General features: G+C 33.5%; 2 protein-coding genes across 5 annotated transcripts; one reads left to right on the top strand and one right to left on the bottom strand.

Moving 5' to 3' along the window:
* Positions 1-1129: 1129 nt before the first annotated feature.
* On the bottom strand, positions 1130-4530 carry LOC132718048 (uncharacterized). Its single transcript, XM_060701657.1, has 5 exons — positions 4417-4530; positions 3583-3717; positions 3306-3372; positions 2894-2974; positions 1130-1908 (listed from the first exon to the last, which is right to left on the bottom strand). Exons 1-5 carry the CDS (start codon positions 4487-4489, stop codon positions 1557-1559), a joined length of 708 nt encoding a protein of 235 aa, XP_060557640.1. The 5' UTR covers positions 4490-4530; the 3' UTR covers positions 1130-1556.
* Positions 1796-21944, top strand: LOC132718045 (angiotensin-converting enzyme-like). 4 transcript variants are annotated; one of them, XM_060701652.1, is made up of 10 exons: positions 1853-1886; positions 4435-4536; positions 10256-10316; positions 13308-13512; positions 14178-14386; positions 18380-18543; positions 19633-19880; positions 20166-20366; positions 20791-21067; positions 21632-21944. In XM_060701652.1, exons 4-10 carry the CDS (start codon positions 13323-13325, stop codon positions 21927-21929), a joined length of 1587 nt encoding a protein of 528 aa, XP_060557635.1. In that variant the 5' UTR covers positions 1853-1886; positions 4435-4536; positions 10256-10316; positions 13308-13322; the 3' UTR covers positions 21930-21944. The 4 variants fall into 4 exon arrangements, with proteins under 4 accessions (XP_060557637.1, XP_060557635.1, XP_060557634.1 ...); XM_060701654.1 differs by lacking the exon at positions 4435-4536 and having other exon boundaries at positions 1796-1886; XM_060701651.1 differs by lacking the exons at positions 1853-1886; positions 4435-4536; positions 10256-10316 and adding an exon at positions 10024-10181.
* The last annotated feature ends 132 nt before the right edge of the window (positions 21945-22076 follow it).

Below are 22076 nucleotides of genomic sequence, written 5' to 3'. Positions count from 1 at the left end.
TTTACTTACCGAGTTTAATAGCTAAAGGCTTTTGAGAGAAATAATCAAGATGGAAAGGCTAAGATGGAAAAGAAACTGAAGGATTGAGTAAAACATGCTCAGGTGAGGAGACACATACAAATTAGCTACTTCACTCTCTAAAGTTAAATTATTGACAACAGTGAGCGCGGGGGCATTTGTGTTAATCAAACACAGATTCTTGTTTAATTTTTTTTGTTAAGGTCCTTTATCTCAGAAACTATAAAAGCTTTTTTAAACTTGATATATTTATGTTTATTGTCATTAAAGGAAGCCGTTCTAAACGGGCAAACAATCCTAAAATTATTTTTTTTTATTTTATAAGTGATGCTTATATTTTTTGTCCTGTTAAACCGTTTTGTTGAGGTCGATTTCCACAGAAACAGATGTCGATTTCCACAGAAACAGACGTTAAATTCACTTCCAACTTTGTATACATGTCTCGCACTATTTCAGAATAATCCTGAAATTTATTTTGCATATCTTGCTTACTTTTTTAAACGTCATTTTATCAAAGACTGTATGTCAAAGTTAATCGCAATAATTACAATAGACTTCGAGTACAATTGTACTTCAATTTTTTAAGTGTAATTCATTCCGTAAGGGCGAGTGAACTTAGTATGTAATTTATTTTTGCTATGAAAGATGTTATTTTGAAATTAGAGTTCTTGTTCACTATCAAATTTGGAATGCGGGTCAGACTTTGCATAATTATTTCCGTTTTTCGATTCAGAATATTCGCCGTTTTCAAAAACCATAAAAGCATTAATGCAACCTTGAAATAGAATCTGTGTTGAATACCAAGGGCATGTAAAGTCTTTCAAACACTTTTGCTTTGCTTAATTATTCCCCTTTTCTTTGTTGCTTTCATGTAAATTCCAGCACTGAGAAAAGCGCAGTTTGATGTCTGCAGGACATGTCTAAATTATCTATTTCATCTTTCAAGAAATAGATATAAAGAAGTGTATACATACAAATAAATATAAGAATTAAAACAATACCATCTAGATCTAGGTGGCTTTTATAAACAAAATAGATGTGATTATTTGGCAGTTTGTTTACAATATCAATAAAAACTCAACAAAGATCTACATGGGTTAATGGATCTACAGATCTATATAAAGAACATGAATCACAAAAGATACATACTATAGTATTCATATCTAGAAGTACACCTGTAATATCATCTATTAAAGCACCATATATTTACATCTAGATAAAATATCTTGTTGATTAATGAAGATAATGTTTTAGATTTTACAGTATTAAATTTTCTTAAGACGAATAGATATGATCTTAGGATGAAAATAAACATAGATCTACATTCAATAATCTAGATTAGTCAAGATTAAGAGTCTAGATATGTAAGTTAGATCTACTAAATTTTTTATGAGTAGGCATACTATATTCACACTCAAGTTTTGCTGTCCATTTCAGCGTCAAACTTGCAGTAAGTTGATTAATCACTATATAAGGTAGAGTATGTAACCAGATTATTACCATACTGTAGTCTTCATAAGTACATATAGATCTATATTCTAAAATGTCTTTGACAAAGCTTTCCTATCGCCATAAGGCGCACGGGTTTCATAAAACATTGTAAACTTCATTCCTCCTTTTTCTGGAATGAAAACTGCATCATCCGGATATGACGTAATTGATAACGAATTGGGTGACGTCATTTTACGGTGAGAAGACAGCGAAGTTGGTAACGACCTTTGACAGTGGCAAGTCTCAGAATACCTTCTCCTATGTGATGTCTTTCGTCGTGCACGGCGTGATTTTGGTATCTTACTTGGCACAACAAAGTCTGGATTTCGTTTAACTGTCTTTCCGTCAGTTGGCAAGGGTCTGGATTTTGGTGGATGGTAAATATCATCATCTATATAACTATAAAATACGTAAAACAAACACTCATTACTGTAATTTTAGGACTAAAACTACATATTTTTTGGTAGATCTTTATTAATATAGATATTGGTGCTACTTAAATTTATCAAACTTTATATTAAGTCATCTTGAGAAAACTATTAAAAATCTGTCGCGTAAATGTCTCATAATCGGTCTAGATCGAGATACAAGCAACAAAAGCTGTCCTCATATACCTGATTTCTGGCACATTCTAAGAGATAGTTGGACAGGTATTAGAATATAAGTAGAATCTATTAGATATGTCTAGATTTCTTTTCTTCCCTCTTTCATTCGTAAATATTGCACTGGATGAAATATAACATGATGCATATCCATAGAACCTAGATCTAATATATTAAGACTACGAGCTGGAGAGGTATGTGGCTTTTAAGTTGAAATGAAATCATAAAAATTTGTGTTCACATTCATTTATATTATCTAAATTTAGTCTGACATTTCCAATACGTGTTAATTAAATGACATAAAATTCAACAGAATATATTTCATTACTGTGGCGGTTAAAGCTGTCTTAATTGGTTACATTTACAAGAATAGTACATTGCTATGAATGAATGAATGATTGATTGATTGATTGATTGATTGATGTACTTAACAGAATTGACAGAATAAAGCATCTAAAAGCACCTAGACTGATGGCCTAAAATACAGTAGATCTACTTAAAAAATAAAATAAAAAAATGAGAGAAAATCGAAAAATGCAGATTAATTGTTAATAATTTAAAACATAACATGGGTTCTAATTTATAAAATAGAAAGTAAAGTGCATGTAAATATATACCGACACAATATTATAGATATAACAAATGTCCAGTGCATAGTATATTATCGAAAGATGAAAATAAAAGTTCTATATGAGAGAAATCGTCAGGTCTTGGCAATTTTAATGGTCAGTTATTTCCTTTCTTCCCCAATAATACTGATGGTCTGGTAAAACGCAACTTACATAATTGGTTCTTTTTCCACATAACGGCGTTTCCTGCTTTTAAAGGACTGTTCCATCGCTGCGTCTGTGTACTGTCGTAAACTAAAATAAACCATATGATAAATATTACAGATAAATAGCTAACTATACTCATAGTTAAATGACCTATCTTGTCGAAGCTAGCTTGAAGAAATGTCTCATCAATGTGTATATGTGTCCACACATCTGTGAAATAACTTCCCATAGAATGTTACTTCGTGGAAGGACCAACTCGCGAATGGACCTATAGAACAAAGAAAAAGCTGGTCTATGTCTTTTACAAATTAAATTATAACGATTTATACAGTTCATTAAGTCCAGAGCAACTTCCATCTTATATTGACAAATTTTAAATATTGTAAAACAATAAATCTGCCAAACACAGATAATATACCTTTCCGGTGTTGTATAAATGTCCGGGAAATACGGGAGCACCTGCTCTTCCCTGTTTCCTATGTACCCTGAAAATAATATAAGAGACAATGGTTGAGCAAACTTTTCAAACTATATACACATACATAATTACGGAGACATAATTATTATACTGTTACATTTGTATTTAAATCATTAATTTCTAGTCCTTGACAAGAAAGCATTTTAATAGTTACATAATTATGATATACACTGACAAGATTTAAACAGTAATATACCAATCTAGCATAATTATTTACCTTTTTGGTAAAGAATACACAGAACTACGGTCATAACAATAAGTATTAGCAATAAACACCCTAGTATGATAGCGGCCACAGCTCCGTCGTCTAATCCGCCCTCATCATCTTGTGCCGGTGGCCTAGTTAGCGTCCCTAACAATAGAAAAAAATTGACATTTTTTTAGTATTATGACGTGAAAGTGTTTAAAATAATCTTTTGGGGGCAATGAATTGTAATTCAGTGTTTGTGCATGAATTTATCCATGGTTTGACAAAAAAAATGTTCTCTCCTCAACGTAACATAATTCGCAAGATAAATATTCAAGTCACGACTTTGGACAATCTGTTTAAGTATAGCATGGTACCGGGCAAATTCATTGTTTACATTTACCAAAAACAAAATATTTGAGCCGCGTCACGACAAAACCAACATAATGGGTTTGCGACCGGCATGGATCAATACCAGCCTGCGCGTCCGCGCAGTCTGATCAGGATCCATGCTGTTCGCTTACAAACCCTATAACAAGTTGAGAAACTAATAGCGAACAGCATGGATCCTGATCAGACTGCGCGGACGCGCAGGCTGGTCTGGATCCATGCTGGTCGCAAACCCATTATGTTGGTTTTATCATGACGCGGCTCATTTTTCTTTTATATGTATATTTTTTACAAAATAGACCTCTAAAAGAACTAAAGGAATACGAATTAATTAACAAGTGAAGCCGACATTCATGATGTTTATATCAAAAGTATTTTTGAAGGCTTGTGAACTTTTTAAAGTGAATAAAACAAATGTATTAAAAAGGCAACATGAGGAAACAGGAAGTGGTATATAGCGTTTTAAATATTCACCTTCTGTCGTTGTTGCAGACTGACATATAGACGCGAGTGACGTCAGAATCATCAACGCCAACAACGGATACATTATGTGCCGTCTTACTCTGTCATCGGAGAGTTCTGAAGATATACACGGTACATGTTTGAATATTATTCAATTTCAGGAACCCCACTGAGGGTTTTATTGTTTTTTACATAAGGGGGTTCAAATGTGACTTCTGTATGTCTGTATGTAGGTCTGGTCTAATATGTGCAAATTTTTAGATCATTGCCCTACTCCGTTTTCCCAGAATAATTATTTGTTTTGCAATGACTAAAATTTATAAACGTTACAAAGCTTTTCACTCAAACCGGGCAAGATAAATCATGCAAAACATGGACTTTAAATTAAACTCTGAGTATATTTCTTTATTATCTATTGCAATCTTCTCCATTTAAAGGCATCACTTGAACTATGCAATAATTTGACCTCAGTGAGGCTCCGTTGAAACATATTTGAGCCGCGTCACGACAAAACCAACATAGTGCGTTTGCGACCAGCATGGATCCAGACCAGCCGGCGCATCCGCGCAGTCTGATCAGGATCCATGCTGTTCGCTATCAGTTTATCTACTTGTAATAGGGTTGGCAGATGCGCAGACTGGTCTGGATCGATGCTGGTCGCAAACCCATTATGTTGGTTTTGTCATGGCACGGCTCATTTTTTTTTATTAATTTATCAAAAGTTTGAAATCATACTATAATAATAAAGCATTTTTGAATATTTTTTATAGAGTAATAATTATTTTCTGTAATTTCTACAAATATTGAAGGCCATTCGTTCATTACAAGTTCGTAAACAGTTACTATAGTTCGCTATTTTCCTTAGGCAACTGTTAAGGAACAATACAAAATAATGTACGCGATATTCAAGGTTAATATACATGAGTTAACTTCGGTGTTTTGCCATTTTCCTCACCAAATAGATAATTTTTCTGTCGGGAACTTCACAATGTATACGATAACGTACGGAAACTTGCAAAGTTTGTCGAAAATTTACGATCAAAGTGCTTATTTTTTAAGACAGAATCACAAGATTACTTTATAGGAAGAGGACAGTTTTGAAAAGATACACCCAATAAATTTTCCTTAATAACAGTGAAGTGTATTATTAAAAAACAGTGAATTGTGTTAAATGAAATATCATTGAAACAGTGAATTGTTTTAAATGAAATTTTAAAATGGACTTATTCACCTGTATGATATTCGAGAGTACACTTACCAGATTTCATATTACCGACATATATAATATTTTATATGTCAGAAAGAAAATTAAATCAATCAATTTTCAGTGGAACCTATTCCATGTTTTCTAAACTCAATTTCTACTTATTCAGTCATTCAACAAAGGAACAAAAAAATATACTTACAAACTTATTGTTTTTTTCTCGGAAACACACACAAGACACGTCAAATTTTAAATTTTATCCGTCTACGGTTCTTTATCCTTTTGGTTTAATCTTGACGTTCCTTTTTTCGCAGACGCTATCGTATTTAAATATTTCTATCACTTTAAAATCCATTTAAAGTTCATTCCAACTGCAGTTGATATGATAGATCCGTATCTTATACCGTCAGTTTAACCACTCTAATAAATTTGCATAGACACTTTATAAGTTATTGAATACTTATACAATTTTAAAAAGACAATACATCGGCCATACTACAATTGAAAATATCATTATTGGTAATTCAAACCTTAAGTCACGTGGCTAACTTAATATATTTTAAACAAAAAGGGCGCGATTAAATTTTGGCAATGGTAGGTATTTTATTATATAAGATCGCCTTTAACTTTATCTCTGTATTAGAGTGATGCCCTGACTATACGGAATACCGTTAGGGCCATCGTGGTTATACTTTATTTTCCAAAGGGCGACAGTGCGATAGCGCGATGACGACAATACGACAGTGCAATGACGACATTCAAATAGTTCGATGGCGACAATACGACAGTGCGATGACGACATTTAAACAGTGCGATGGCGACAATACGACAGTTCGATGACGACAATGCGATGGTGACAGTACGATAATGTGACAGTGTGATGACGACAATACGATAGTGTGGTGACGACAATGTGATAATGCGATGGCGACAGTGCAATAACACTATCGCCGTGTCGTCATCCCACTATCACTTTATCACATTGTCGCCATCGCATGATCGTCATCGCACTATCGTATTGTCGTCATCGCACTGTTGCATTGTCGTCATATCACTATCGGATTGTCGTCATCGCACTGTCGCATTATCGCATTGTCGCACTCTATATTTTAATGTATAACCACGATGGCCCTAACGGTAGTCCGTACCTGACTGCTTGTTACATAAGATGTAACTAATTGCAAGTGATGATGAACAGTTCGTATGTTTGCGTTTATTTAGTCAAAAAAGTAAATTTACGAGTAAAAGTGGCTAAGCTGATGTAAACTTCGAAACACTCTTCGTAAATGTGAAAAAACAAATCTAACAAACACAGGTCTTGCATTTTCTTTTTTTTTTCATTTTCATCAAAATTTCGTTATTACACAATTATATAATCAACCTAGTTTACTTGACTGCTTAGATATATATCTATAATAAATAAAAAAAAAGACTGTATGATTAAAAATGGGTAATCTTGATGTTGAATAAGATGCACATAACATAACTATTCTAGATTCACTTTATTTCAGTCAATTCTAATAATTATGATAATTGTTTTCCTGATCATTTTTTTCAATCATTATAAAACAGTAGTTGTTGTAGTTTTTTAATATGTGAATTAGGAGAAAACGATTAAAGATATAGACAAAAGATAACAACAATGGTTTTCTGTATTACTCATCAAAATTCATATTAGATAATAAATTTAAAGTAAATCACAGGTAACGCGTTTATCTTGCTTACATTTTAAAGATATATATATATATTTATGTATAGTATGAATTCCCTGGTAATGAAGAATGTACATAATTATATATAGGAAAAACAGCTGCTCGACGGGAATATTGTACTCGTGTATCGATTTGTCTTTACATATAAACATGTACATCCTAGATTTATATAGATATATATATATATATTATGATAGATTTGTTCTCAATAAACATTTCAAAAACGGCAACTAAAATAATTAAAAATATTGACAAACTTTCATAGATTTTTACTTGCGCATGAGAGATAAGGTTTTAATAAAAAAAATAATGGAAATAATATATGTATATTTCAATGAAAGAAAAACAATGGAACAGAAGTACAGAAAAAATGTTGTTTTAATGTATTTACGATACACATGTATATTTGAAAACTTAAAAGTAATTTAACTGCAGATCATTATGTATATAAATATAATGCAAGCATTGATTTGATTTAACGATACGGTTGCCTCCCTTTAATCAATGCGGTTTAAAAATTTCAAAAAAGTTTTAGCGGCAGGAATTAAATGGTTTTATGGTTTATTAACAATTATAAGAGTAGTTATATACATGGACATTCAATATTCATTCATGAAACACGAATCAAATGACATAAATAATTTTACTAAATGTATTATAAATATGCTGTTATAGGTCTTCAATTTGTAATAGTTTTCATTTAAATAAACCAGTTGTCTCAGAAACGAATAATTTGCTCTGCGGTACAGCGCTTGTCTGTGAATCTGGCGACCTGAGTTTGATTCCTGGACGACGAAGGTCCATTTCGTTGTGATTGATCATGAAATCCTATCTACGGTCATTCGCATTGTACCTCTGCTCTGGCATGTACAGAATTAAACAGTTCCTTGCAAAAGTGCAATCAACTAGTACTGGTACTGGTAAACAGCTTAACAGTCTGCCCAGGAAACGATGCAGAGGCTGAACTGTGCTCTGGTAAATTTAATGTGGCTTACTGCCGTGATCCGGAGTGAAAGCTACAAACACAAAATTAATAATTTTATACTAAAAAGGGCAAAAATGAGTTTATAACGTTAACATAAAGGTTTTAGAGCATATTAGATGCTTATCACATGAAAAAGTAGCGCAAATGTGAAAGTATTTGTCATTAAAGTAGCAAAATGTAAGTATTTTGACTTCCATATAAAATACTAAATCACTATAACTGTACTAATAACCAAAAGCAACAGAAGCAAAAGATGATTCAGGTAATTGGCCAATGAGTAACTTTCGGAAAACTATAAGTAGACACCAAAACCAAAAACTTTTGAGAAATAAAAGCATTTCTGGGGCATAATAGGCATTTAATAGCAATCGTAAGGAGTTAGTTAAATTATCAGATATGACCAGGATTGACCCATAAATATTCGGACTTTTTCTAGTGTGTCTTCATCCTGCTATAGCTATGTATCCACGTGCCATTTCTTATGCAGGTCTTCGTTGACTGCCAGGGACGAGTCCGTATAGTGGCTTTAGAACTCGTGCGCTTTCTGTATACGTGTCTGTGTCGCGCAGGATTTTTAACATTTTCATGTGTTTCTTAAACATCACGTGCATTTTACATTCACACCAGAAACTAACTGACCAAGTCACAGACAATTGTTTTCATTGAACTATTGTATGCTTTGTTAACAACTTAACACTTTTGTTGTCCCTATCGAGACTCCGGAATGATCAGAAAACACGTGCGTGTTTATGCTCCAGTCTCGACTTGTGCATCTCATTTGCATACCACAGTATACATTGTCGTTCAACGTTGACATGCATAATTATTCGATTTTCTATTCTAGCTAAAGGTCTATTCTCGCCAGATAACAATCATTTTGCCGACATATACATTGAATATATTTATTAAAGTATGCAATACACTCTTATAATAGAAAGAATGTTATATATCATTTGTGAAGATATTCGACAGGGTTTCTAGGTTAAGTTAACTGCTGATGGTAAATGATTATTCCCAATGCAGACCTAGATCCTCCGACTTCTCCCTCTGCACTGTTCGCTATGCAGTCCGAACTTATTTGAAAATTTCCTTAAAATCATGAATGGTTTGTCAATAAACAAGCCCACTTAAAGATGCACGCCTCCAGATGAGCAAAAGTATTACGATAAAATCAATCCTGAGAAAAATGTACTAAGACTTTAGGAAAAGCATGAAGATTCAAAATTCTGGTAATAATTTACATGTTATGTGCCATTAATGACCGATTTTTCAGTATTTATAACTACATTTCTATTGCATTACTAACGCAGTAAGGGCTATTTCTGCATATTTTGACCTCTTTATGGTAATTTACATAGGCTGAAAGTGCCATTGATAATGTGTAAATTGCATTCTTTTGATAACTCCACAATATTATACTTTTAAATACATTTTCAAATTTTCATGAAAATTAGTATCAACCTGGAGGCGTGCTGCTTTAAAGTGAGAGTAGAAAAAAAATACGACAAAAGTATCAAACACTATGGTTTAGTTTATTTGTTTTGGGGTTACAGTAAAATTAGTACAAATTTTAAGACCCCATTTATTGAACAGTAAGAAGTTATTTTTACTTTACTTCACCAAATTAGATCTTAAACAAGTTGATGTAAAGTGAACGTCAATAAACGTAAATATCCGGGTATATATATTTATCCATTTTATACACGATACGCATGAATGAAGAAGAAAGAAATATTTCGATAAAGTAGTAAGATTTCAGTGTATATACTCTTCACTGTTAAAAGGGAAATATATTATAAACAATATATTTACATGACAAGATTTTATACTGATTGGACTTAAACAGCCATATGTTTCAGCTGTGTCGTCTGTACATGTTAGTATAAATTTTCTATCTCTTGTTTAAATGAATATAATGTATGAATTATAACAATTTTCAACAATTTTCAGTCATTTGTTGTTGTAATGGCAGGAGATAAAAGTGGATATCGAGGATAAAGTCATTTTAGGGGTATGTATTCATGTATAATGTTTTCAACTATAGTTGTCGGATAAACATGTATATAAATATAAAACTTTGTGGTTATTTATGCTTTTGCGTTCATGTTTTTGTCTGTTTATATGTTCTTATACATATATATTTCATTGTGTCCGTCTGTCTTTCTGTATGTTTGTCTGTCCGACTAGTTCAGTATTTGTCTTGTAATATAGACATCCGGCTTAAATACAAAGTACAACAATACAGTCAAACAATAGAGAGATAAATTGCAAATACACTTGTTGCTAAATGTGATGGATTGAATTATCAAATGATAATACAGTAATAAGCTCCTCCTTTCTTGTACTGATTGCATAATGTAACTATTTAGCTATTGACATTACTTTATCTGTTATTGTTGATGACACGAGGGAATGAAATAAATGATGGGAATGTCGATATAACCATTATCTTAAAAAAACAGCTATAATATTGTTATATAGGGAACAAAAAGAAAATGATAAGGCTTTCCGTAATTGTATCTGACTTTTTCAAGTTTGCTGATCCTCTTCTAGAGCATATATACTAGCGCAGATAACTCAAAATCAAGCAAATCGATACCTTACTTAATTTCAAATTATTTTTGTTATTTCAGACATCAACTATTTTTGTTATTTCAGTCCTCATAAACAACTCTCTCTACAGAATACAGTTTGCTATGCTTAAATGAGCAAATTTTCTTCAAAAACTTGTTCCAACATTTCACATCATTTACCCCGGGGTTCTATGATATCACGGTACTTAACGTTTTTATTCGAAAAATATTCAAATATAAACATCATACATGAATGAGATTTTTCTTCTTTTGGGTAATATCAGAGGAGGTTACTATGGTATTACGGTTATCCCCAAAAAATGCAAGTATGGAAGGATAGACGGGTCAAAATCTTATAATAAAGTTGTACAAAACTTCCAACAGTTAACTTGCTATAAAATTCAAACTAAATGAACAGACGATATGTCAGTATATGTGATTATAACATATTTTAATTGACTGTGTAAAACAATTACGGGAAATAGTAGTCAAATATTAAGTTTTATAAAATAGTTTTCTTGCCACAAATACATTCATTATTCCCCAAATTAAATTTATGGCAGATGAAAATGAATTTAGTGTGCCAGTTTTAAAAATATTAGCATCATCGTGTGTTGCTTTTACTCGCAGTCACATACCGTGATATCATAGATAGGAACTGGGTATACTATAATGGAATGTGTTGCATAAAATTTTAGTAAATTTTGCCCCATGACATCTTCACTGAAGTAATAAATAGAAATTTGCAATCAAATCAGGTGTTGCTTGCTAAAGCTTTATCTGCTCTTGACAAAGACCTAAAAAAATCACTTTCATGGCTGCTAGCTCAAAAAGTAGGAAGTTAAACCTCCCCCCCCCCCCCCCCCCCCCCCCCACGCAGAAGAAAATATTATAATAAAAAGATCAACATTTGCTTAAGTTATGATTATATGATTCCATTTAATCATGCAAAGTTTAAGAAAATTAAATTCATTAGTTTCGAATTTTATTCGTTGTCTATGAAACTAAAGGGAACAACCACAACATTAATGTTTATTTCAGTCATATCCGCTATTGCGCTGTTGATTGCAGTTTCTGTATTTGTAATAATTAAAGTTCGGAATAATATGAAGCAAACATTAACATAATAATATATAATTACAATTCATTCCTTTTTATTTGTCAGTATATATTTTTACAAAGGTACTTATGCGATTTTTTTTTACTTATTTGATAAAACACGGTTTAGATATTTCTTCGTGACATTTATATTTATAAATATGTTAAACCTAATTTAACTTTTTTACATGAATAAGTGCGTCTCATTTTTCTGTGACGTTTTACAATCAATAAATTGTTAACAAAACAATTCCTGAAAGACCGTTATCAAAATATTTATACGGAAGCGTGAACGGGACATGGTATTATTAATTTTGTCACGAGAATTCTTAATATTCTCAGATTTTCATTTAAAAGCTTCGGGTTTGTTCTGATGACAAGGAATTCGTGTTCTGATGAAGGATACTGGACCATACTGGCAATAAAGTAATAATTACAGATGTTTTGTCGTAGATTTGCTTACATTTCTATGTTAAATTAGCTCAATATAGACAAAACAAACATTACTCGCCAATTTACATAGTGAAAAGTTTTGTTAATACTTTCTTTCTTTCTTTCTGTACACAATGGCCCGAAAATGAAGCGTTGAAAGCTTTTCGCTCAAATCTGAAGAAAAAATCGATATTCAATTTAATTCTGATTATATTCCTTTTTCATTTGAAGATTTTTCAGTTTTAAGTGCTTAACATGATCTGTGTAAGAATTTCAAACTTTTTTAGGCTTTTTGAACTCAGTTGAGCTCCTTTAAGAAAATAAAATGTTATGACAGAGTTTGCTTGTTTCAAGCCTCTCTTAAAACATTTTTTACGAATATTTGAACGAGCATGTATCCATGGCGTTACGTGTTACGTCATTGTGAGATGTTCACGTGATTCATGTTATTCTTTGATATATTTTTTTTTTCAAGAAATGTTGTAAAGAAAAGATAAACTGGTTAAATGTAGGTGATAATGCCGAAATGTTATATAACAATATTCTATATTTGTACGAAGAATTTAAAAATTTGAATATTAACATAGAAGTAGTCCACATCTCACCAGAGGGTTTCGTAACAAACATAAACCATGAGTTTTTTCCCCTTTAAAATAGCAGTAGGAATTGCCTTAGGTTCTAAAAAAATGTTGGCATGGAAAATGTTAAGGACTTCATTCGGATAACAAATCTATAGATAAACTGTTATCATAGCGATGCCCTGTGATAATGCAGAGTTTTAAAATATCTAATATTTACAATATCATTGTTACAGGCTGCATCCCCACAGAGACGTATTATCTCAGCACATGTCGCCTTATTTTTCCGTTCAAAAAATTAGTTGTAAAATAACTTTTCAGGTGACTAGGAATAAAATGATTACGAAGGATGCAGGACCACGGCTTCTCTATATGGCGGCGGCCCTAGCATTATTTGTCAGAGGGGTCAATACCAAGGGTCATGATTTTGACGCACGTGCAATGATCGAGAAAATGAGCGCGCTACAGACTTACATGGAAGACCTCGAATTCATTGAAGCAAAAGAAGAGAGTCACGGTATAAGAGGTAACATATAACTTCTGTAATTTCTTATAAATGCTAAAAATACTCAAGATGATGCTAATTACGATCCTATGCGATATGAGTGTAAAAAGTTTTCTTTACAAGGCACTATATACAATATGATTTTTTTTCCGTTTATATTATTGTCGTTATGGTCTAGTAAAGTGCGGTGTAATGTAAAAAATGGCACACAGTACTTTGGATAGAAACCTCCCCAGTCAGCCCCAAACATTAAGCCGACTTGGCCCTCGGCTTCGGTGCGGTAAATGTTTGCGGTCAGACTGATCGATCACTTTATACCCGTAATGCTACGAGGACTTCAATGCTGTGTAGTATTTCTTAAAATGATTAACTCGGACCTTTTAAATTATATCAAGCTTTAAGCATACGTCATTTGAAATCTAAATGCCAGTAATTTTAGAAGTGTGCTTTCATTAAAATTTTGTTTTGTCAACATAAACCACTTATTGTCAGCTGAATCCTCATTTTCTGCAACGAAAGAAAAAAAAAAAGAAAATTTGGGATGAGGCATAATTTACTAACAGGCAGGTGATATGTCTGGTAACCATTATTTCTCACTGTACGTTCATGTATGGATACATCAGGCATCCTAATTAACATGTTAATTAATGTTGTTGTTTTACGTTTTCCTTTTGGTTGATTTAAAGGTACAGAGTCGGTTGCAGAAGAAACGCAGCGCAAAATTTGTATGAAGTTAAATGAGGATGGAATAAAGGTCAACAGCTTTGACGACTATCATGGGGAAGTCAAGGTCGACGTCCAAAACTGGGACAACTGTCTACGATTGTTGACCAATAGACTGACCATTGCTGACTGGAATTTTCAGACAGACATAACGGAAAAGAACGAAAAAAATGTCAGTACATCCTTTAACATTACTTTAAGGTTATTTTCTCTTCAGGAGCGTCCAAGTGGTTAAGGTTGTTGACTTCAAACCATTTGCCCCTCACCCATGTGGGTCCAAATCCCAACAGGAAATTTGGATTCTTTCATGTCATAAAGCTGTCCAGGTAGCTAACGGAACGTCGTTGGTTCTACTCCGGTGCCCATTTGTGCCTGAAATATTTCATGAAAGGGCACCTGAGGTCTTCCTCCACCATTAAACCTGGAAAGTTGTCATATGACATATAATGTATTCATAGTGTATAAACGAAATCTCTGTACCATGTCTTCCGGACCTATACAATTCGACATGTAGTAAGAGCGCCTTGTAGGAGCACATTTGTCTCGGAGCACATTTGTCTCACGAAGTGTGACCGATGTGTTCGTAAACATTCATATTTGCGACAAATTGGAAATGAGACAGATGTGTTCGACACACAATAGAAAGGACACTCGAAGCACATTTGTCTCACATTTATCCATAAAATTCTTAAAAGGTAATAATTATGCCCATCTGTATACCGGCTACCAGCCATTGTTCTGTGTTTTCTGTATTTATAATACCGTTTTTAGGTCACTTCCGGTCAGTCAAAAACTTCATGCCGCTGCATAGGAGTCATGTATTAAATTTAAGAATATCCATTTTCTGCATTTTCTACAAGTGCAGCATCTAGAACCTTAACACACATGCAGCAAGTCTATTCTTATCGTTATTAATTGTGATACGTTTATTTTCAATGCTTAAAGATTTATAAATAATTTATGGCACTAGAAATATTCTTAGCAAAAACAAGGTAGTATCTACGGTGGCATAAATGGGACATAGAATTTTCTTATTTATTGCGTGCGCACACGATAGCTTTTACGTGGCCACGCGATACTATTACGTGCGCACTCGATAGCTATTACGTTCGCACGCGTATATATGTATTCCGACTTTTGACCCTGACCGGGATCCTCACATGAATAGTTCGACGCCCCTTGTATGTGTCGAACCTACAGCGGTTAGGGGCAAGTGGTTTTTGAAATCACTCGACCACGGAGGCCCTTAAATGATCTACGAAAGAAAATAAGAAGACCATTTCACACGTATTTTGTTTTCATCAGAAATGTATGTATAATCAAAGTGCTGCAGCACTGAATGCGACGGACATGCAACTGGAGAGACATTTAGGCTTTTTTTAGAAAAAAACAAACAAAAATAAAACACAAAATATATAACAGAGAAAATTTGTTCCATACAAGTTCGAGATTTTTAGAGCAATATATTTTGTGTCCCAATCTGATATAATTCAGACTTTCTACTTTCAAGCATTTAAATACAGAATGAAATTTATGCCTAAAAACTCTGGTCAAACTTGTAAATCAGTGTCCTTATCGATTTATTCCAAGAAATGATATGTAAATAGAAAAAAAAACTGTCAACGAAATATTTCTAAAATAAAACCATGCAAATAAACTTCAAGCATAATATATTATACATGTGAGAATGTTATTTAGAATTGCTTCGTGTTATAACATAGTGGGCATATAGACAATAAAATATAAGTCATTTGTTTTTTTTTTATTTCTCTTGGATATGTCTCATTAAAAATATTTTTGGTTAAAATCATCAGCAATTAATAGTGTATTTTTAAAAAAAAAATGTATTTACAAGGGCCAGCTAGAGCACATCGTTTTTATTTTAATTAAATGTCACTTGTATTGCATGTAAACAAAGTAAGTATCCGCTGGTTTATTACATGCACTAATCGCCTGTCCGAAAATCAGCACAGGTGCAGCAGAATCTATTTTTAGAATAGCGAAGGTTAACTCATATCGTGACCTAGAAAAATATGTAAACAAACCACAAGAATCGGAAGTAGAACTGATATTATAACTTCCTTCATGAAAGACTACATGGTGGTAAAGTGTTGAAAAACCCTCTTGTTACATGCATTTTCAAAAATAGATATTTATACTAACCATTGTACTGTATCTAATTTATTAATAACTGCTGAATATTCAGCTAAACCCGCGGTATGAGTCACGAAAATAGTTCTTCTTTTATTAATGCGCGAGTTATTCTAGAGTCACGAAAAACTTTTGATTTGTTAATAATAATGTTTTGTATAATGTAGAAATATTTATTTCCTACTAATAATTTCTTGGAACTCAGAGCTTACACCTTTATTATAGTATAATTTGCTGTCCTACTTTTTCGACAGCGGTAAATCGTTTCGGCAGTAATTTGCATATTGCGCAATAATACTACGGGACTACAACGTTTTTATCAATCATTTGCGTTCATATTTTAACTTGGATAACTTAATTTGAAATTGAAAAGGCTAAATATGGAAGATTTTAAGATATCCCGACAAAGTATGGGAGTTTTAAAGGATAAAATTCATGTACTTTTTCTTGGGCTGTTAATCGGTTGAGGACACTGCGCGATTGTAGCAGACGAAATCCCATGTGTAGATGACTTAGCTCTGAACGCGCCTGAGGGCGCGTCCGTCGCAAAAAATCGTCATTTTCCAAGAATTTACAGATCCGCAATTGCAAAAGCACTTACAACATGCATGAATTCCTAAAATAATCCGGGTAATGACATAATTATGTAAAATCGGGCCACTCAGAATCGGGCGAGACGCGACATTCCGATGAGACACTAAGCGAGGCACGATAATGTAACACGAGATCTCACAATGTCGAAGAATTCTATACCATGAGATTTCAGAAAGGAATAAATTTTTACTTCTTTAGATAGGGCAAGTATGAATTTATTAATATTCAAATAATGATTTCTGAGGAAGTTAGATGCTTGTAACCTTTTGACTTCATACAAAATTCTAAATCACAATCTAAACTGTACAATCTGCAAAAAGCAGCAGATGAAAAATGCTTCAGGTACTTAGCCAATGAATAACTTTTTGGAGCTATAAACGTGTCATCAAAAGTTTTGTATCATCGAGCCTTCGTTGTTGCACCATCGTACAATCTTTGTTTCACCATCGTACAATCGTTGTTTCACGTTCGCACCATCGCGTTTTCATCAACGTATCATCGTGCCATCGCGCTGTCACCATTGTACCATCGAGAACGGGATTAAGTATGTTTCAGCGTTCGTCTTTAGGTTAAGCCAATCAATTTCTTGAATTAGAGATTATATAATTTATAAGTTCACTTTAGGTTTTCATAAAGAAAGTATAAGCAAACCTATTGATGATTACACTTGACATGAGTTAAAACGGCGAACCTCGATTCTAAAACGGAATTTCTGCCGCGGGGAAATATGTGACAAATAATTCATAAAAAATGACATGAGACAAATGTGCTTTCTTGTCCCTTAAAAACACATGAGACAAATGTGCTTTCATGTCCCTTAAAAAACTTGATCGGAGCACATTTGTCACACAAATGAGTTTTTTGGGGTAGACATTTGAGGTCCCATTTGTCTCATGTGGGACAAATGCGACCGCATCGGTCTAACGTAAGACAAATGTGCTCCGAGACAAATGTGCTCCTACAGCGCCTGCTACTTCCTGTCGCTGCAAGCCTATATATTTAAATAGTGTATCCTTGCGAAAACAGGAGATGGACTCGTTTATGTTTATATACTTTGATGTTGGTGCGACGTTAAACCCAACAATTATTTTCTCCTTTCATGTGTATCTCTAGATATTTGCGTAGTCTGTTCTCATCTACAACTTGTAGTTATATAATATACTTGTTATTTATGTAAACGGAATTAAGTTTATACTGGACTTTATTGTGAAATGGTCGTAGAACAAGATCCGTGTAAAAACCATACTTTACATACAGTCGGCATAATGTATGATTGTTAAACGTACACATATCAGGGCTAACCATATAAAGAAAGCAAGAAAATCCAAAAATATTCTTAATTCCTATATCTATCACCTTATGGTTGTCTATATTATAAATGTAATCAATAGTTTATCTGTTTTGTTTTTTTCTGTTTCAGTTAAAAGATGAAACTTTAGAATATTCAAAATGGAGCAAAGGCCTGGCCCGAGATGCCCAGCGTTATATCAATGACAAAAGATATTCATCTTTGAACCATGACCTTCAAAGAAAGCTCCGTTTCATGGCTTTTAATACGGACCCCATTGATGAAGATGAGATGAAGTTAGTACCTCACATTTTGGAAAATGAAAGTTCATACATGAACATGTAAAAATTAGACACATCAATTGTATAAAAAAAATATTAATATGAATTATTTTTTTATTTACAATAACTTTATTTTTATTGATTTAAAAAAAAATACTCTAAACGGTAAGCCAAACCACTGTTATTTCAAGTCAGGTGTTAGCAACTAATATGTGGGCGATTCTATGTAAATCAAATCATGTATCACATTTAGCTTTTTGTGCCCCCACGTTAGTGGCGGGCATTTAGATTTACCCTTGTCCGTCCGTGTCCGTCCGTCTGTCCGTCCGTCCTTCCGTCCGTCCGTCCTTCCGTCCGTCCGTCCGTCCGTTCACTTTTATGTCGCACGTAACTCAAAAAGTATTTGACCTAGAGTCATGAAACTTTACAGGAATGTTGATCAGCATGTGTAGTTGTGCACCTGGGTATTTTCGTCTGGATATTTTTAGTATTTTCAGAGTTATTGCCCTTGACTTAGTAAAATTTTGCAATTTTCAACTTGTGTCGCACGTAACTCAAAAAGTATTTGACCTACAGTCATGAAACTTTACAGGAATGTTGATCAGCATGTGTAGTTGTGCACCTGGGTATTTTCGTCTGGATATTTTTAGTATTTTCAGAGTTATTGCCCTTGAGTTAGTAAATTTGGCAATTTTCAACATGTGTCGCACGTAACTCAAAAAGTATTTGACCTAGAGTCATGTAACTTTACAGGAATATTGATCAGCATGTGCAGTTGTGCACCAGGTATTTTCGTCTGGATTATTTAGTATTTTTTAGAGTTATTGCCCTTCACTTAGAAAATTTTTGCAATTTTCAACTTAAGTCGCAAGTTTCTCAAAAAGGATTTGACATAGTCATTAAACCTTATGGGCAGGTTGCTCAGCATATTTTAGATTTGCACCTGGGGTTTCGCTTGTGGATTTATCTAGTATTTGTAGAGTTATTTCCCTTGACTTAGTAAAAAGATTGACAGAACAGTGGCGCGGTGGGGGCACCCGTGTCCTATGGACACATTTCTAGTTTATACAAAGATGATAAGATTTTCTGATTTTATCATTTTAGAGAACATGTTGACGCTCAATCAAACCTTCAACAGATTTACAGCAAAGCAACGGTTGAAGCTGATCAAAATGGTGCAGGTGTAAAGAAACTTAATCTAGAGCCAGAGTTAACAGAAATAATGGCGAAGTCGAGAGACTCGAACTTGTTGTTAGCGGCATGGTGGGGTTGGCGTAATGCTACTGGGCCATCAATGAGGGATGATTACTCCACTTTAGTTCGTTTGTTGAACAAAGGAGCTAGAGACCACAGTAAGTAATCTTAAGAACAATTCAATTTGTCTTATAAACGTTTATGTATGTCTTACAAGTATTAGCAACATATTATCTTATACAATAAGCAAACAGCATCCAGTAACGCCTTATTTTAACGTCATTATTAATATCAGAATAAAAATATTAATTTTGATAAAGAAAGGAAACGGATTTAAATGCAAGTCATGTCTTCACAGTCACCTCTCTTTATTGACTTTATAAAGATATCATAGAACTTCGTACGAGAGTTTTATTAGACATTATAATGATGCCACGTTACAGAGTTCAAGAATTACGCCGAGGCATGGATACAATCTCAATTCGATGATACTCCACACCTTGAGTCAATCACAGAAGAACTCTGGACCAGCATGCTTCCTTTGTACGAACAACTTCACGCGTACATACGAACAAAACTGCAGCAGAAGTACCCGGAATACAATCACATTTTTGAAAAAGGCGGTATTCCTGCCCATCTTTCCGGTAAGGAATACAGTTTATCAATAATTTGTAACACTCTGTATACCTTATGTTAGTTCCTTTTGATAGTATTTGATCTAACACTCGTGTTTCATATTACCTTCTATATTTGGAAATCACGTAAAACTAAACCTTGCTGAACTAAATGTGAAACATCTTAGGTCTTTACTGAGCGCATTTAACTTGAAATTGTGGCACAAGTAATGTATCAAACTTAAAAAACATCAAGAACAACTATAACTGAATTTTAAGAAGATGTCATCGGTGTCTATTATGCAGTAAGCCACATTGAATTTACCAGAGCACAGTTCAGCCACTGCATTGTTCCTGGGCAGGCTGTCAAGCAGTTTCCCAGTACTAGTTGCCTTCACTTTCGCAAGGAACTGGTACTTCTCATACACTCAATTTTTTTCTTTATTAATTTTAGGAAACATGTGGGCACAGAATTGGGAAAACATTTATGACCTTGTTGCACCATTTCCAGAGATGGAAGAACCTGATTACGACGCCGAATTAAAATCTCAGGGATATACTGTCGACAAAATGTTCCAAACTGCGGAGCAATTCTACAAATCTATCGGCCTTTACCCTATGTCACGTGAATTTAATGAGTTATCAATGAAGGAACGACCTGAAAACAAAGATGTAGTTTGTCATGCTTCAGCTAGTGATTTCTTCTCTGAGAAACCGAAGAAAGATTTTAGGTAAAATATAACTTTCTTGGACAAGAACCGATGAAAGCATTAAAACGAGAAAATTTTGCATTTGTTAAACTGAGCTTGTAAGCCAGTATATGCCCATTATGCCTCCGAAATGGTTTTATTTGTATTTCTCAAAAACTATTTTATTTTTTGATGCCCTTTTATAGTTTCCAAAAAGTTGCCCATTGGCCAATTGTTTCTGTTGCTTTCTGGAAATAAGTACAATTATAGTGATTTATATTAATATTCACGGAAGTCAAACTGCTATTTTGCAACTATAATGTGTATATAAGTGACGAATAAGTTCACTGTCATTTTTATTTTTTTCAGGTTATAAGCATCTTACATGCTCTAACCATTGTTTAAACATTATGGTCCCCATGTAAGCTTTTACTAAAGAAGAATGAATGTATTCGTTTCTGAGACAAATTACCGTCATGCCTCAGAAGAAGAAAGGGCTTTTAAGTATTTATATACAAAACTGTATTTGTACTCTTGTGTATATTTTCTGTTTGCCTGAGTGTATTTATAAGAAAGCATAAAATGTTCTCTATTTTGTTGTGTCAGGATAAAAATGTGCACGGTGATAGACATGGACTCGTTTGAGACGATTCACCACGAGATGGGTCATATAGAATACTTCATGGCTTATCAGGACCAACCGGCTATTTATAGAAATGGCGCTAATTCGGCGTTTCATGAAGCAATTGGTGATACAATCAGTTTGTCTGTCAGGTCAACAAAACATCTTAAAGCTATAGGTCTTTACGGAAATAAGGGCAAAAGTAGACGGTCGATATATAAAAATGAACGGAAAAGATTGATACATCTATTACGAGAACTAGAAGATAAAGAAAAAAGTTAGTGATTTTGAATTTGGTTACTTTCAATATAAACTTCTATGTTAGTGCTTTTGGTGTAATTTCCGTTATTGCTGATATATTCTTTATAAATATGTTATTTTCCATGTGTATATAATACGTCGTGATGATAATATATAAGTGATTCAAAA

Source organism: Ruditapes philippinarum, unplaced genomic scaffold (genome assembly GCF_026571515.1).
Source record: "Ruditapes philippinarum isolate M1 unplaced genomic scaffold, ASM2657151v2 ctg2215_1_1_1_1, whole genome shotgun sequence".
NCBI lineage: Eukaryota > Metazoa > Mollusca > Bivalvia > Venerida > Veneridae > Ruditapes > Ruditapes philippinarum.
Note: the sequence above shows the minus strand (reverse complement) of the source record. Positions and strands in the feature narration are given on the sequence as shown.